Here is a 14163-nt window from a genome sequence, read left to right on the forward strand (position 1 = left end):
TTTCCTTTTTCCTCTTTCTCTCTCTTACAACAGGGACCGGGAAAGGGGGATACCCCGAAAAGGATCCTTCTCCGTGAAGGAAACAGGCTCCGAGCCTCCCTACTGATCAGAGGTTCGAAGGCTGGCCCCTCGGAGGGGTTTAACAGCCGCCTCAAAGCGCGTGGGCTCCACACCCACTACTGGTCAGAGGTTCGAAGGCTGGCCCCTCGGAAGGGTTCAATGGCCGCCTCAGGCCACTCGGGCTCCGCGCCCACTACTGATCAGGGGTTCGAAGGCTGGCCCTCGAAGGGTTCACAGCCGCCTCAGACACAGAGCGAGGGATGACCATGGGTACGTTCGATACATAACCAAGGCTCGGGCTGCGCTCCCGAGGTACCCTAGGACATTTCCGAGACCAGCGGGAATGATCTTGTAACGGAATCCCATCAGAGGGAGGCATCGAGCCCTCGGACCCCATCGACAGGGGACCGGGTCCGGCAGATCACCCGCAGGTACTTTTGGGCACGCCTCTGGGCCTCTAGCCGACCCCTAACAAATGGGGCACGGACGTCCGCTCGGATTACCCGCCAGCAGCTCACCGGAGACACCATGTTCGGCGCCCTCCGAGGGCAACATGGCGCTTTCCCCCGTTCCTCCTTGCGAAAAGGCGACGCAGGGGCATATGTAAAAATGTCAAGTCTGTCCCTGACCGTCCTCTTGCCCTGTGCGGAGGCTCGGGGGCTGCTCTCGCAAACCCGGCTCCGGCCAAACCGTTGACAGCGTCAACATACCAGTCCGAGAACTTGGGACCCGACCGTGCACCCAGGCTACGGGCAGCTCGCATGAGGGAATAACCAGGCCAGCCGAAGCATTGCGCGAGGCATTAAGACCTCGGAGGAGTCAAACCACTCCTCCGAGGCCTCGGGGGCTACACCCGGCGGGTGCGCTCGCGCGCACCCACCGGAACAAAACGCAACCGAGAAAGGCTGGTCCCCTTGCAAAAAAGTGCGACAAAAGCCTCCAAGCGAGTGTTAACACTCCCTTCGAGGCTCGGGGGCTACTGTCGGGGACCATAATTAGGGGTACCCTCAAGACTCCTAATTCTCAGCTGGTAACCCCCATCAGCACAAAGCTGCAAAGGCCTGATGGGTGCGATTAAGTCAGGGATCGGTCCATTCGAGGGACTCGACCACGCCTCGCCCGAGCCTAGCCTCGGGCAAGGGCAGCCGACCCCGAAGGATCTCCGTCTCGCTCGAGGCCCCCCTCCAGCGACGAACATACTTCCGGCTCGCCCGAGGCCCTGTCTTCGCCAAGAAGCAACCTTGACCAAATCGCCGCGCCAACCGACCAAATCGCAGGAGCATTTAATGCAAAGGTGGCCTGACACCTTTATCCTGACGCGCACCCTTCAGTCAGTAGAGCCGAGGTGACCGCAGTCACTTCGCCGCTCCACTGACCGGCCTGACAGAAGGACAGCGCCGCCTGCGCCGCTCCGACTGCTGTGCCACTTGACAGAGTGAGGCTGACAGGCAGTCAGGCCCGGCCTCAGGCACCATAGGAAGCTCCGCTTCGCCCGACCCAGGGCTCGGACTTGGGCTTAGCCCCGGAAGATGGCGAACTCCGCTCCGCCCGACCGAGGGCTCGGACTCGGGCTCAGCCCCGGAAGACGGCGAACTCCGCTCCACCCGACCCAGGGCTCGGACATGGGCTCAGCCCCGGAAGACGGCGAACTCCGTTCCGCCCGACCTAGGGCTCGGACTTGGGCTCAGCCCCGGAAGACGGCGAACTCCGCTCCGCCCGACCCAGGGCTCGGACTCGGGCTCAGCCCCGGAAGACGACGAACTCCGCTTCGCCCGACCCCAGGGCTCGGACTCAGCCCTGGCCTCAGCCGACGGTCTCCGCCTCGCCCGACCCAGGGGCTCGGACTCGACCTCGGCCACGGAAGACAGTCTCGACCTCGACATCGGAGGAGCCTCCACATCGCCCAACCTAGGGCGTGGACCAGCCACATCAACAAGAGGCGCCATCATTACCCTACCCCAAGCTGACTCAGGCTACGGGAAACAAGACCGGCGTCCCATCTGGCTCGCTCCGCCAGACAAAGTAATGATGGCGCCCCGCACGCTCTATGACGATGGCGGCTCTCAGCCCCCTTACGGAAGCAAGAGGACGTCAGCAAGGACTCGACAGCCCCGACAGCTGTCCTTCCGCCAGGCTTCAGCGCTCCTCCGACGGCCACGACACCACACGAACCGGGTGCCAAAACCTCTCTGGCTGCCACGATGGCATGTACTTAGGGCGCTAGCTCTCCTCCGCTAGACACGTTAGCACTCTGCTACACCCCCATTGTACACCTGGATCCTCTCCTTACGCCTATAAAAGGAAGGACAAGGGCCCTCTTACAGAGGGTTGGCCACGCGGGGAAGAGGATGGGACAGGCGCTCGCGCGAGGCCGCTCGCTCCCTCTCCCGCGTGGACGCTTGTAACCCCCTACTGCAAGCGCACCAGACCTGGGCGCGGGACGAACACGAAGGTCGCGGGATTTCCACATCTCTCTCACGCCCGTCTCCGGCCGCCTTTTCCCCCCTTCGCGCTCGGCCTCGCGCCGACCCATCTGGGCTGGGGCACGCGGCGACATTTCACTCGTCGACCCAGGGACCCCCCGGTCTCAAAACGCCGACATTTGTATTCTTAAATAGCTGGATATGACTTTTCTTCATGGTTGATTCACCAAAGACAAAATGGTTTGGTTTGATGGCCTATCTTCGGCGTCGTCAGCATACTCTTCAAAATCAAATTCCTCCCTATCGTCTGAATCATCTGATACGCTAGCCATGATTTCTTGTCAACTCTGGCCTTCTCTGCGGTGTCATAATATGCCACCATGGCAAGTTCCTCACTCCTTTTCTCTTCAGCCATTGCGTAGACTACGAAGATCACAAAAGCGAAGCTTTATGTAAGAAAATCTCGTGCTCCAATCGTGTTGGCTTGGTTTATTTTATACACAGAAAGGGCAGGAGCTAAAAAATTCAAATATTAAATCACCACTACGTGTGGACCTCTGCATGTTAGGATAGTTATGATGGTGTACCTTAAAATAATTTGTTTTCGCTAATATGCTCAAGGGAGGTGTTTTTTTGATCTTCGGCGTGATACCTTCGTTTATTTCGCGGTCTTAGCTCATCATGAAAAATGAACTAGTACCATAAGGGTTACTATTGGGAGCCCTCTTCAACCGAAGGTTCTCAAAACATTATGTTATTTTTCTCTTAGTTGTTTAGTATTATAATAGGTTACTGGTCAAAGGTTACATTCAGCTAAAAAGGGCACATGACCAACTCTCTTATGAAGAAGAAGTTGTTAGCTTCGCTTCGATGGAATGAATGTGTGACGGAAGAATCAACAAGAGCGGGGTGAAATCTTTAAGACTTGTTCGGCAAGTTCACGAAGGAAAAGGACAACAATACCCTTAATCTACTTCACAGCTAATGTATAGGTTTGAGGGCATGACCGTAATTTTAACAAAGCTATGCTCCGGTATTATAGATAGATGAACAGTGCCATGCATTGGGACGATTTCTAGACACTATTGTATGCTAGTGTTCTGCCTACGAAGTTGTACCTTTTCTCATCTTTGCTTTACAGACCATAAAGTCAAAGGTATTCTTGTAAATATTTATCGTATTATGAAAAAATGGAAGACAATTGTTTGTTGAGATTATTGATTTGTCTTGACTTTAGTGTCATTTTCTCATCCGTTTTACCTTCTTCCTTTAATTAACCTTCAAAGAAGAGTTAATTAAAGGGAGAAGCTTTCAATTTGTTCATTTGTGTTGTCTTGTTCTTGGTTTCTATCACACCCGGTTTCAGAAGGCAAACCGAATGCGAACCATGTACGTGCTAGGTTCAGAACTCACGTACACAACGATTACATATATGAACATCATTGCATAATACTCTAATAATAACATAAGGAGTACTAAACTTATTACAAACAGATGTCGAAGACATCCACATAGTCACTGACTTAACAAGTATCAAAGTGCTAATATGGAACGTAGTAAAAATAAAGGCCTCCCACAAGCATCTGATTGAGGGATTGCGCTAATCTAAGTCTAGAAACTACTCAGTCCTAGAACTCCTAGAAGACCGACTCATTGCCTTCATATTCTCCTGAGCAGTGGTTACAGTGGGGACAACCTGATGTTTTGTGTTAAAGAAAGGGTTAGTACACATCAACGTACTCAGTAAGTACCCCGTTTGGCTGAAGTAGCTAGACTAGCTTTATGTGGAATTATGCTATCAACAGGTTACTTTTACTTCTTCAAGACAGGCGTGCTCGGGGCCTGTAGGGCATGCTGGCTAGCAGAGGTTGCGTCGGGGCTAGGGGGAGCAGTCCTGAGGCGAGGTCGAGCATGGTATGGGCGTGGACGAAGGCCGCTCTACGCAGACGTGAGGGAGGGGAGAGCAGACTGTCAGTGGAGATCGCGTCGAGGGCAATAGCATGCGCTCACATGACGGGGTCGCAGGAGAACATAGAGATGGGGTAGTTGCTTTGGAGTGTGGGCGGGGGGGGGGGGGGGGGGGGGGGTAAACGAGCCTCACTATGAATGAGGGCATGATAGGGCGCATGCGAGGTCACTCCGACATACGCTAGCGCCTAGGTGGTTCTGGGCGGCGAACGACAACACGAGCTGTTCTGGCATGTTGGGCCTCAAGCACGGCTCGACATGGCGAGGGCACGACATTGCACCAGTGGCTCGGTGAAGGTCCGACGTGCGACGGTGAGGCGACACAAAGTGGTTGTTGTGCGCTTTGAGGGCGAGAGAGGGGTGTGTGGTAAGGGAGACGTTGGGATCTTCCAAATGGGGCTGACTCGGGCAAGGAAATGGTGGTGAGGGTGCAACTGCCGGCTCCATGACGTGGGTGCATGCATACCAAAAAAAGAGGAGAATGTGGTTGAAAGAGATGACTTGTGGAGCCGCACGTAGGGCGCAGACGGAGCGAGCCGCGGGGGGGGGGGGGGGGGGGGGGGGGGGGGGGGGAGGTGGGCCGGTCGTAGGGGGAGTTGGGCTTCTCTTTTTATTTTATTTCTTTTTCTCTTTTCTTTATCTCTTCTATTGTTTGGATTCAAACTCAACTATGACTCATAAATTAAATGAATGCACATCAAAGCAAATCATCATACAAAATAAATGCTCCAACATGATGCACCAACCATAACTCCCTTAAGGTTTAACTCTCCAACTCTTTACATAAACCAATGTAATCCTCTTTTCTCAAATAAGGAAGAGAGAAAATATAGGAGAGGAGGAAATGAGATAGAGTAACACCTGAATTTTATGGATATTAGAAAAGAAATTGTATACACATAAATTCAGGGTGTTACAGTTTCTCTTAGAACCCAAAACTTGTTATGAAACGTGAAGTTAGAGAGATCCTTACTTTCTTAGAGACAGATGAAGGGAGACTTGATTGGGTACAGAGGTAACAAGAGATAAAGAAGTTTTGCATGAACCTTTGTATTTGTGTTTGGAGCAATTTTTTCTTGTCTTTTGAACTATTATGTTCATATATTTGGAACAATATTTTCTTATCCATGTGTTACGAATTGTAATATGTGCATGAACCACAATGTTGGTCTATTATAACTATATTACGTTTGAGAACAATATTTTCTTATTGGTGTGGTATGAATTGCAATATGTATGTAGACTATTATGTTTGTGTGTAATCAACTGCGATATGCATGTGAACCGTTATATTGGTGTGTTATGGACTATTTTTCAATTTGTGCATATGGATGCATCTATATAAAATTCGTAAAGAAATGACACTAGGGACTACAACTTCTTGTAGAGTTATCCAAACAAGTTGCCTCCATTGGTCACTTAAGTGAGCAATACTCTAAGAGGTTCTTAAACTATTTCAAAACGCTAAAAATTAATTTGTTAGGTCCCTATGGACAATTCACATAAATTTTAAGGAAGCACTATTAGGTTTGCGAAAACTAGCAAAAGGGAATATCAAACCCATAGATCCTACTTTAAGTATCGAGCATGCAAATGTTAAAGAAAACCATTTTGTATCTCATTTCAAAGGTGTTATTGGTGTTATAGATGGGTCACACATTCCAGTTGTGGTGCCTGCAGATGTGGTACATGTCTTAGAATATTCTTGCAATTTTTGACTTTGACATGAGGTTTATATTTGTCATTGTTGGTTGGCCAGGTTCTACACATGACATATGGATTCTCAATCATGCACTCACAATTTTTTGGCGATCAATTTCCAAAACCCCATATATGTATTGATGGTAACTTTATGTTTATTTGGGTAAATTTAAAAGTACATATCCTCAACAAATTGATATTTGTTTATATTTTTAGGTACCTCATGGATTATCATTACCCAAATTGAATCAGATATCTTGCTCCTTACAAATGGAATACATATCACCTACCATAATCTCAACTTCACCGACAACATGCACATCAAGGGAAATATGAGAATTTTCATTATTTACATTCATCCCTTTGCGGTATCATTGAGTATTTGTTCGGGACTCTCAAAGTAAAGCAGAGCACATTAAAGGTGATGCCAAGTTTTTCACCTCATACATAGAAGTATATGATAGTTGCTTGCATGACATTACATAACTTTATTCATGATACAATATTGAGGGATGATGAGTTTGAGAAATGTGATAAAGATGAGGACTATATCCCTGTAGATGAGGATGACATCAAGGGCCAAGAAAGGACACAACTACAAGATGATGACATTGCTGATGAGGAGAATGAGATTACCATGAAGGCCATTTGTGAGAACATAGCTAATGCTTTGGTTAGTACATGATAGCATAGTTATGAGAAAAATGAGGTTACACATATCTTTTTGTATTAACTACATGTTAATCTACATTTTAATCTGATCAATTAGCATATAGACAATCTTCACAATGTCATAACATATATTTTTTACACAATCTAAAGTTCACAACTGTTTCAACCAAATAGTTTCAAGCTTTGTCACAGTTGTACCTAGAATTAGATTTTTAGGAATCTACATCTGAACCAAATAGGACCTACATGATCGCCGCTGATGATGCCCAAGTGGTTGGAATCTAACTACATGTGGTTGATAAAATTGAGGAAACTTTTATCATTCTTGAAGTCAAAATGACTTTCCAATCCAAGAACAAAGCTTATGAGATATCCAATACATACTGGAAAGATTGGGTTTAGCATTAGAAAGGGTTATATAAAGTATAGAATAGATAAAACAATACATCAGAAATATATAAATTTTAGTAATCAAGAACATCAAGAAAATGAGTCATCACAGAAGGACAATACAAGGACGAGTTGTGATGCTCATGTTTAGTTTATTGTCAATGGAGAGGAGATATGGAGAGTGTTGAAAGTATCTAGGCCCCAAGTTGAGTTTTAGTAATTAATGAAAACACAAGATTATTGTGATTAACTGGTGTTTTACATAAACAAGCTGGCAAGTTAGATCATAATGAAAGATGGTTCGCTTATGTCGTATTCATACATTTATTGATGGAAATCATTTGTCAATTTTTAAAGGAAGAGCAAGAAAGTTAAGAATAAGCTAGTTTTAAGTGTATATGGAGTTGTTGTACAATTAGAGTAGTGATAGGACCTTATTTTTTTCTTTAGTAATACTATAAAGGAGGCATCAAACAAACAACTTGACCTAGGCAAGTATAATTAGGAGTGCTGATGCACACATGCGAAAAATAGTCTAGGTAAACCTATCAAAGGCCATGGGATGTTTAAAACAAAACCCAACTCAGAAATTGATTGAAATAAGTGAGTTGGGGTGCTGCAGTAGCACCAAACATTTTTGGTGGGCATCAGATTTGAAAGATAACATTCCTTTAAAATACTTGGGTGACTTGAATTATTTTTCTTGGAATAAAAGTTAAGGAATGCCAATATGGTATTGTTATGTCATAGAGAAATGTGCTCGTGAACTATTGCAGTGTGCAGACATGAGTCTATGTAAACCTATCTATAATTCGTTGACATCAAATAAAAACTTTTAGCCTATGTTGGTGATCTGTCGGGACCTTAAGACAGTATAGTGTACAAAATTATTGTTGGAGCTCTATATTACAGATATTTCATATTAAGTAAACAATGTTTGTTAGTTTTTGCATGCACCTACAACTAAACACTAGACAACTGTAAAAAGTATTATGAGATTTCTCTACGATACTATATGTCTTGGACTAGCCAACAAAAAAATCAAAGTTAAAATTGATCAGTGCCTCCTTAGATGTAGATTGGAATGGTTACATTGATGATAGATGCTCCATAGAAAGTTTTACTATATTCATTTGTCCTAATTTAATTTCTTGGTGTGCAAAGAAGCAACCTACTATTTCTAGGTCAAGTATAGAGGCTGAATATCGAGCTATGGCTAATGCTATTGGAGAAATTTTATGGGTGCAATCTATCTTTAAGGAACTTGGCATTAAGGAAAATGATAAACATGCTTATTGTGTGATAATTTTGGAGCCACGTATCTTGTTGCAAATGTAGTGTTCCATGGTAGAGTTAAACATATTGAAATTGGTTATCATTTTGTCCGATAAAATGTAGCAAGAAAACAACTTAAGATTCAATCGATTGCTTTAAAAATCTAATGATTGATGGGTTCATGAAGAGTTCGTCTATACAACTAATGCAAAAGTTTTGGAATAATCTTAACTTTGTGAAGTTACGATTGAAGAGGGATGTTAGAAACGAAACTACATTGTATAGGCTAGGACTCTAAGTCAAGATATTCTAGTATGTATCTAGATCAGTTAATCTAGTTATATCTTATAAAACTTTATACCTTCCACACATATAAATATAGATTGTCAGCCTCAATGAAGGGCATAATGCTTTGAGCAAATATTTCATCAAACACTATTGAGTTTGGCAGTTTTTGTTCTATCAAGGGTTGTTTGTTCCATAGGGAGATGGTGATACTTGATGTCGATGTCGACATGGCACTGAGGCCTGGTGCACAGTGTAGTGCTGAAAAGTGTGAACTCAAGCTTGGTATATGCCCTTATGGTTTGAGTTTGTGATGAGTGATTGTTAACGAAGTAGTGTCTTCGGTTGAGTCGAGTGGACTAACAAGGTGCGTGTGTGTGCAACATGTCTCTTGGCTTGTGGTGCATAGTTATGAAGTGTGGAGTTGGAGGTGGACGATGAAGGTGAAGGTCATGCAAATTAGTGTTGATTGACCGACATTAGTAAAAGATGACTGTTGGGACTTGATCGACAAACTAAATAAGTCGAATGACTAGATATAAAGGCTAACGCACCTCGGGACACCAACATACACAAGGATATCGTAGAGCATATCATGTCGCTGGAACGATATGGTAGAGCATATCATATCGCTGACACTTGATCGACAAACTGAATAAGCTGAATGACTAGAGGGCTTGGTGGGACATGTATGCATGCAACACATGGGGGACATGTATGCAGTACACTACCTACGATGGTTTGGTGGCTGAACCTCAAATCGACTCAGCGACTGTTTCATGGGTTTGGTCACAAAACTTGGGGCACGATTCTGGCAGGAAGCAGAGGTGCATGTGAAGCCATCGCGAAGGTTGTGTCAAGGCAAAACCAATCTATGAAGGAAGTGTGGACGTCAGATCATCAGATTTGAAGATGGGCTATTATGCCCTATCAAAGTGGTTTAGCTCTAAATATCTAAGGATATGTTGGAATATGGAAAAAAACCCTCTATAAATAAGAGGCGGGCCGCCCCCAATTAGCCTTTTGTCTAGCTTCTATTTCTTATTTAGTTTTTAGGCTTTCATTCTTGATAGGGAGATCCACATATGTTTTAGCTGAATGTTTTTTATTTGTGTATTTTGAGATTTTGGAAGTGTGGCCCTGGCCACAGTGGTTTATGGTGAATTGATTTCCACTTTTGCTGCTTCTTTGATTGCTTGAAGTTCTTGTCTTGAATTTTCCTTTCATTTTTGATCTTTTGATTAATATTTTGAATTTGATTTCTTAGAGACATTTTGCGCTAGATAGAAACGTTCAAGGACTTCCTATGGTCATTTCCACCAAGTGGTTTAGGCTAATTCAACTGGAGCTTGAAAATTCAACACCTTACCATATTTGAGAAAACCACGATTTGAATTTATGATTATTGACTTGAGATCGTAGTTCAAATCATTTGGAACTCAAATTTTGTGAACATCTTGGAAACTTTCTCATAAAGGTGTGTGCAAAAATTTTAGCTCAACCATATTTCATTTGAATCAATTTTTTCTTTAAGAGTTTTGATTCAAGCTACTGGAAATTGGCTAAGGTGTCACTATTTTGAGCACTTTCGAACTTTAAAGTGACCATTTTGTGATCCGTTTGTTTTCTTTAGTTCATGTACACTCTAGAAAAAGTTTCAAAGCATCCAATAACTTGTTGATTATGTTATTTTTTGTTTGGGCATTTTTTCTATTCCTATTGAATTAAATTAAATTAAAGAGTCCAAGTTTCACATTTTAGAGAGTTTTTGCTGTAAATTTATTATCCAAAATACCTAGTCATTTAATGGCTTGCGAGCATCTTATTTTAGAGAGTTTTGATATTTTAAAGGATTAGAAGAAGATTTGATAAGTAAATCAAGATTTGACTTTGGTTGCGAACGGGTGTCAGGTGCGGCTACCGACAGGAGTCTTGATCACTGTAGACTCCACACACAAGCTCGTGTACCGGGACGGACTAGTACATCAGCTGCATGATATCTTCTCGTGTGTGTTGCGTCAGCGCTCACACCGTCACTTCCGACTTGGGGTTCGTTTGAGCTCCCCCAACCGTGCAATTGATCAAGAAAAGAAGGGTTCAAATGGAAAAGCTTGTCTCCCGCTCTCCCCATCAGTTCTCTATATATACGCGCCACCTATGTCATGTGTAAACTCCATATCCAAATTCTCAAAGAAGCATAGTTAACAAATTTGTCTGACCCATATAGGTAAGATTCCATGGGATTGAAGCTTTCTTGCATCCACCAGGGCAGCCTGTCCCGCCAGGCACATCAGCCGGCCTCGCCGGCGCCCGCCAGGGTCATCGCCGCAGACGCGTCGCTAAAGGAGCTCCCGGCCTCATCCTCTTCCTCTAGCGTCTCGGACGTGCTCGGCCGGAGCGGCGGCGACGACATGGCCGTGGCGTCGTCGTCGTTCTTCATGTGCAACTCCGACGCGCTGTACTTCAACGAGCCCCCGCCGGCGCTGCCCACCGGCGAGGTGCTCCGGCCGGGGCAGATATACTTCGTGCTCCCGGCGGCCATGCTCGGGAGGCCGCTTTCGACCGCCGACATGGCAGCGCTGGCCGTGCGAGCGACGACGGCGCTCTCGTCCAGCTGCAAGCCGCGGCGCCACGGGCGGCGCCGGGCACGTGGCGGCGGCAAGAAGAAGAAGGCAGTTCGCGTCGTGCCCGTGCGCGAGCAAATGGAGGACGGTGGAGAGGACGCCTTCTTCAACGAGAAGCTCAACCAACAGACGCTGGGGGATTTCGGGATGTTGCTGCTGAGCCAAGCGAAGAAGGACGACAAGCTTGCGGTTGCGGCCGCCGCGGCGACGGCGAGGCTCAAGCGGGCGCTGAGCATTATTCAAGAAGACGCCGAGTGAAGCGAGCAAACAGGCTGTGGTCGATCTCGAATTCTCTTGTTCTTTCCAGAAACTTATTTAGGTTGCGCTTTTGTACTAAGATGCAATAGTGTATTAGAAAATGTCTACAAATGTATGATACATCTTCCAGACACTACATAATTCAGCAGTGACTGAACTACAAGAATTAATGTAAGTAACCTGATTCGTTGATTCTCTTTTTTTTTTTTATTTCGGTGTACAATTCTCCATTTTGTCTGTCTTGTGATTTTTCTACGACTGTGAAAGACTGAAGAACTTTCGGTCTGAAATGAAATTTGAAACATTCAAACTTTGTATGGGTTGATGTACCGATGCCGGTCAACGACAACCGAGAGTTCTTTGGCAAAGAATGAAAAAAAAGAGTAAAAATGGATTTCTTACACCCTTTACTTTCCCCCTCTTTCATGCTGTAGGCAGATCGGCTGCTCTGGCGTGAAGACTGGGTTGGTTTTGTCAGGCGTAAATAGGAGTAATGCAGTAATTTTACTAAGTAATTAATGCAATTCAGTCGGTTTTAGCCACTAAAACCAAATAAAATATTTAGTGAGGTGACTAAAGAAATCAAACAGAGACTTACTCACTCTCCTAAATTTTATGGATTAAACTTTAGTCCCTAGAAATTATATTTAGAAGACCACTTATTATTTTAATCACTTTGTTTGGTATTTTAGTGACTAAAAGTGACTAAATTTTAGTCACTAAAATTTATAGGAGACACCCCATACAAGCATCTCCAACAATGTGTCCTATAAAAATATCCTATAATTTAAATGAATATATTTTATATGATTTAGGACATAAACAAAGTATTCTGCTTTAATAATAAAGCCTCAAATCTAAATTATAAGATAGTCCACTATAATGTAGTATATTTAAGACACTTGAGAGTGTCTTATATTTTTTTACCAAATTTTATAAAATAATGCACTGTTAAAGTAGTTTTTTCTGTATATAGTTATATATTTAAATTTAAGACACTAATTTAAGTTATTGTCAGAGAAACCTGCTCAACAGACCCTACTAGATTTTTAGCCTACTACGTACTCAGTATTTACTTTCCCTCCCACTTACATTCCCGTTGGCCTTCTATTCGATTACCAAAAAAAAATCTTCGTGTGGGGTTGGCAACTCAGGTGCGGGCGCGGTTCAATGGGAGCGTCGCCCTTGGGTGTTTCTAAGTTGCGTAGATTAGTAAGAGATTTAATTCTCTTAATAAACACATCACCGGTCATGCCCTATGATTTTGAGGGCTACTAGGCGAACTAATTATGGTGGACCTTTAGACTATATAAAAAATTATATAATATACAGCGGAGCAGATTAATACTTCGTAGGTAAATGATAATATGCACTGAAAATAGTTTTAAAATATCTAAGACACTAAATAATATACAACAATGCAGATTAGCACTTCGCAGGTTGAGAAATAAGAACGACAGTCGCAGAATAACCTGAATCCTGATTGCTCGACCGTGCGTGCCTAGAAGCTGGCGCAGTGGTGCCCAGTGTTCTGGAATCCTAGAGGGCTGGATCGGCGAGATGGCGAATGACGATCGCATGGATGGTGTGGTCGCACAGACGTGTGACGGGCCACCGGACTGTCTGGTTTTGGCTTTCTTGAGCCAAACATCTCCAACTTCTTTTGGCTTTCTTTGGTAGCTTCCCGACGACTTAGACAAACATAGTTAGCACTTAATTCAATTGAATAAGTGTGGGAAACATACCTTTTTACCATAGTTTCACCAGGGTTTGCGATACGCTCAAAATTAAGTCCAAAAGTCACTTTTCTTGCAGAAAGGAGTTAGTAGCCAAACCAAGGTACAAGATACATTGTAATGGACACGTGCAACTTATTTAAACACTCAAACATCATGTTTGTTACCCTAAGTTGCACTTTTGGCTCTTCTCTTTAGCTCATTTGGACTTTATCTCTTCAACTTGCCTTTTTATGGACGTGTGCTCATACTCATATGAAGATAGTTAGTTCAAGATGGTCTATTGAGCACTTAATTGCAACACCCAAAATCCTATTTTGGAATTTAGGAAAGATTTTCCACAAAAGTGTGAGTTTAAAACAACTTTTAAATAAAGATTTCCTCCTTTTAAAAAATTATTTTCTCTTAAACTTAATAGATAGAAAGGATTTCATTAGAATGGATTTTTCTCCTCATAAGTCACTTGATTATAAACAATCCTTAATAGGGGTTAATGTAATTCTTTATACTTAACTTTACTTTTTATAAAGAAAATACTTAATGAATGTTTATTTTGAATTAACATTTAGTTTTAACACGCACTCAAAATAATATTTGTCTTCATAAAAGAAATAAGGTGTGAAGCATTTTCCCACATAAATAAAGCACTTAATGAAATTATTTGAATACATGCTGAGTATTTTTTTATTTGTGCATTAAAAATGTGCTTGATTTCAAAACAAATTTAAATTTGAAAATTAGAAATTAGAAATAAAAAGAAGAAAATGGAAA

General features: G+C 43.6%; 1 protein-coding gene across 1 annotated transcript; it reads left to right on the forward strand.

Annotated features, from left to right (window-relative positions):
* The first annotated feature begins 10966 nt into the window (after positions 1 to 10966).
* Positions 10967 to 11852, forward strand: LOC103626866 (uncharacterized). The gene has a single exon (XM_008647221.3). The coding sequence runs from the start codon at positions 11012 to 11014 to the stop codon at positions 11654 to 11656; it is 645 nt and encodes a 214-aa protein (XP_008645443.1). The 5' UTR covers positions 10967 to 11011; the 3' UTR covers positions 11657 to 11852.
* The last annotated feature ends 2311 nt before the right edge of the window (positions 11853 to 14163 follow it).

Source organism: Zea mays, chromosome 5 (assembly GCF_902167145.1).
Source record: "Zea mays cultivar B73 chromosome 5, Zm-B73-REFERENCE-NAM-5.0, whole genome shotgun sequence".
Taxonomy (NCBI): domain Eukaryota; kingdom Viridiplantae; phylum Streptophyta; class Magnoliopsida; order Poales; family Poaceae; genus Zea; species Zea mays.

Bases quoted from the DNA above. Each gene is read 5' to 3' on its own strand.
- LOC103626866 (XM_008647221.3), top strand. From the start codon at position 11,012: ATGGGATTGAAGCTTTCTTGCATCCACCAGGGCAGCCTGTCCCGCCAG.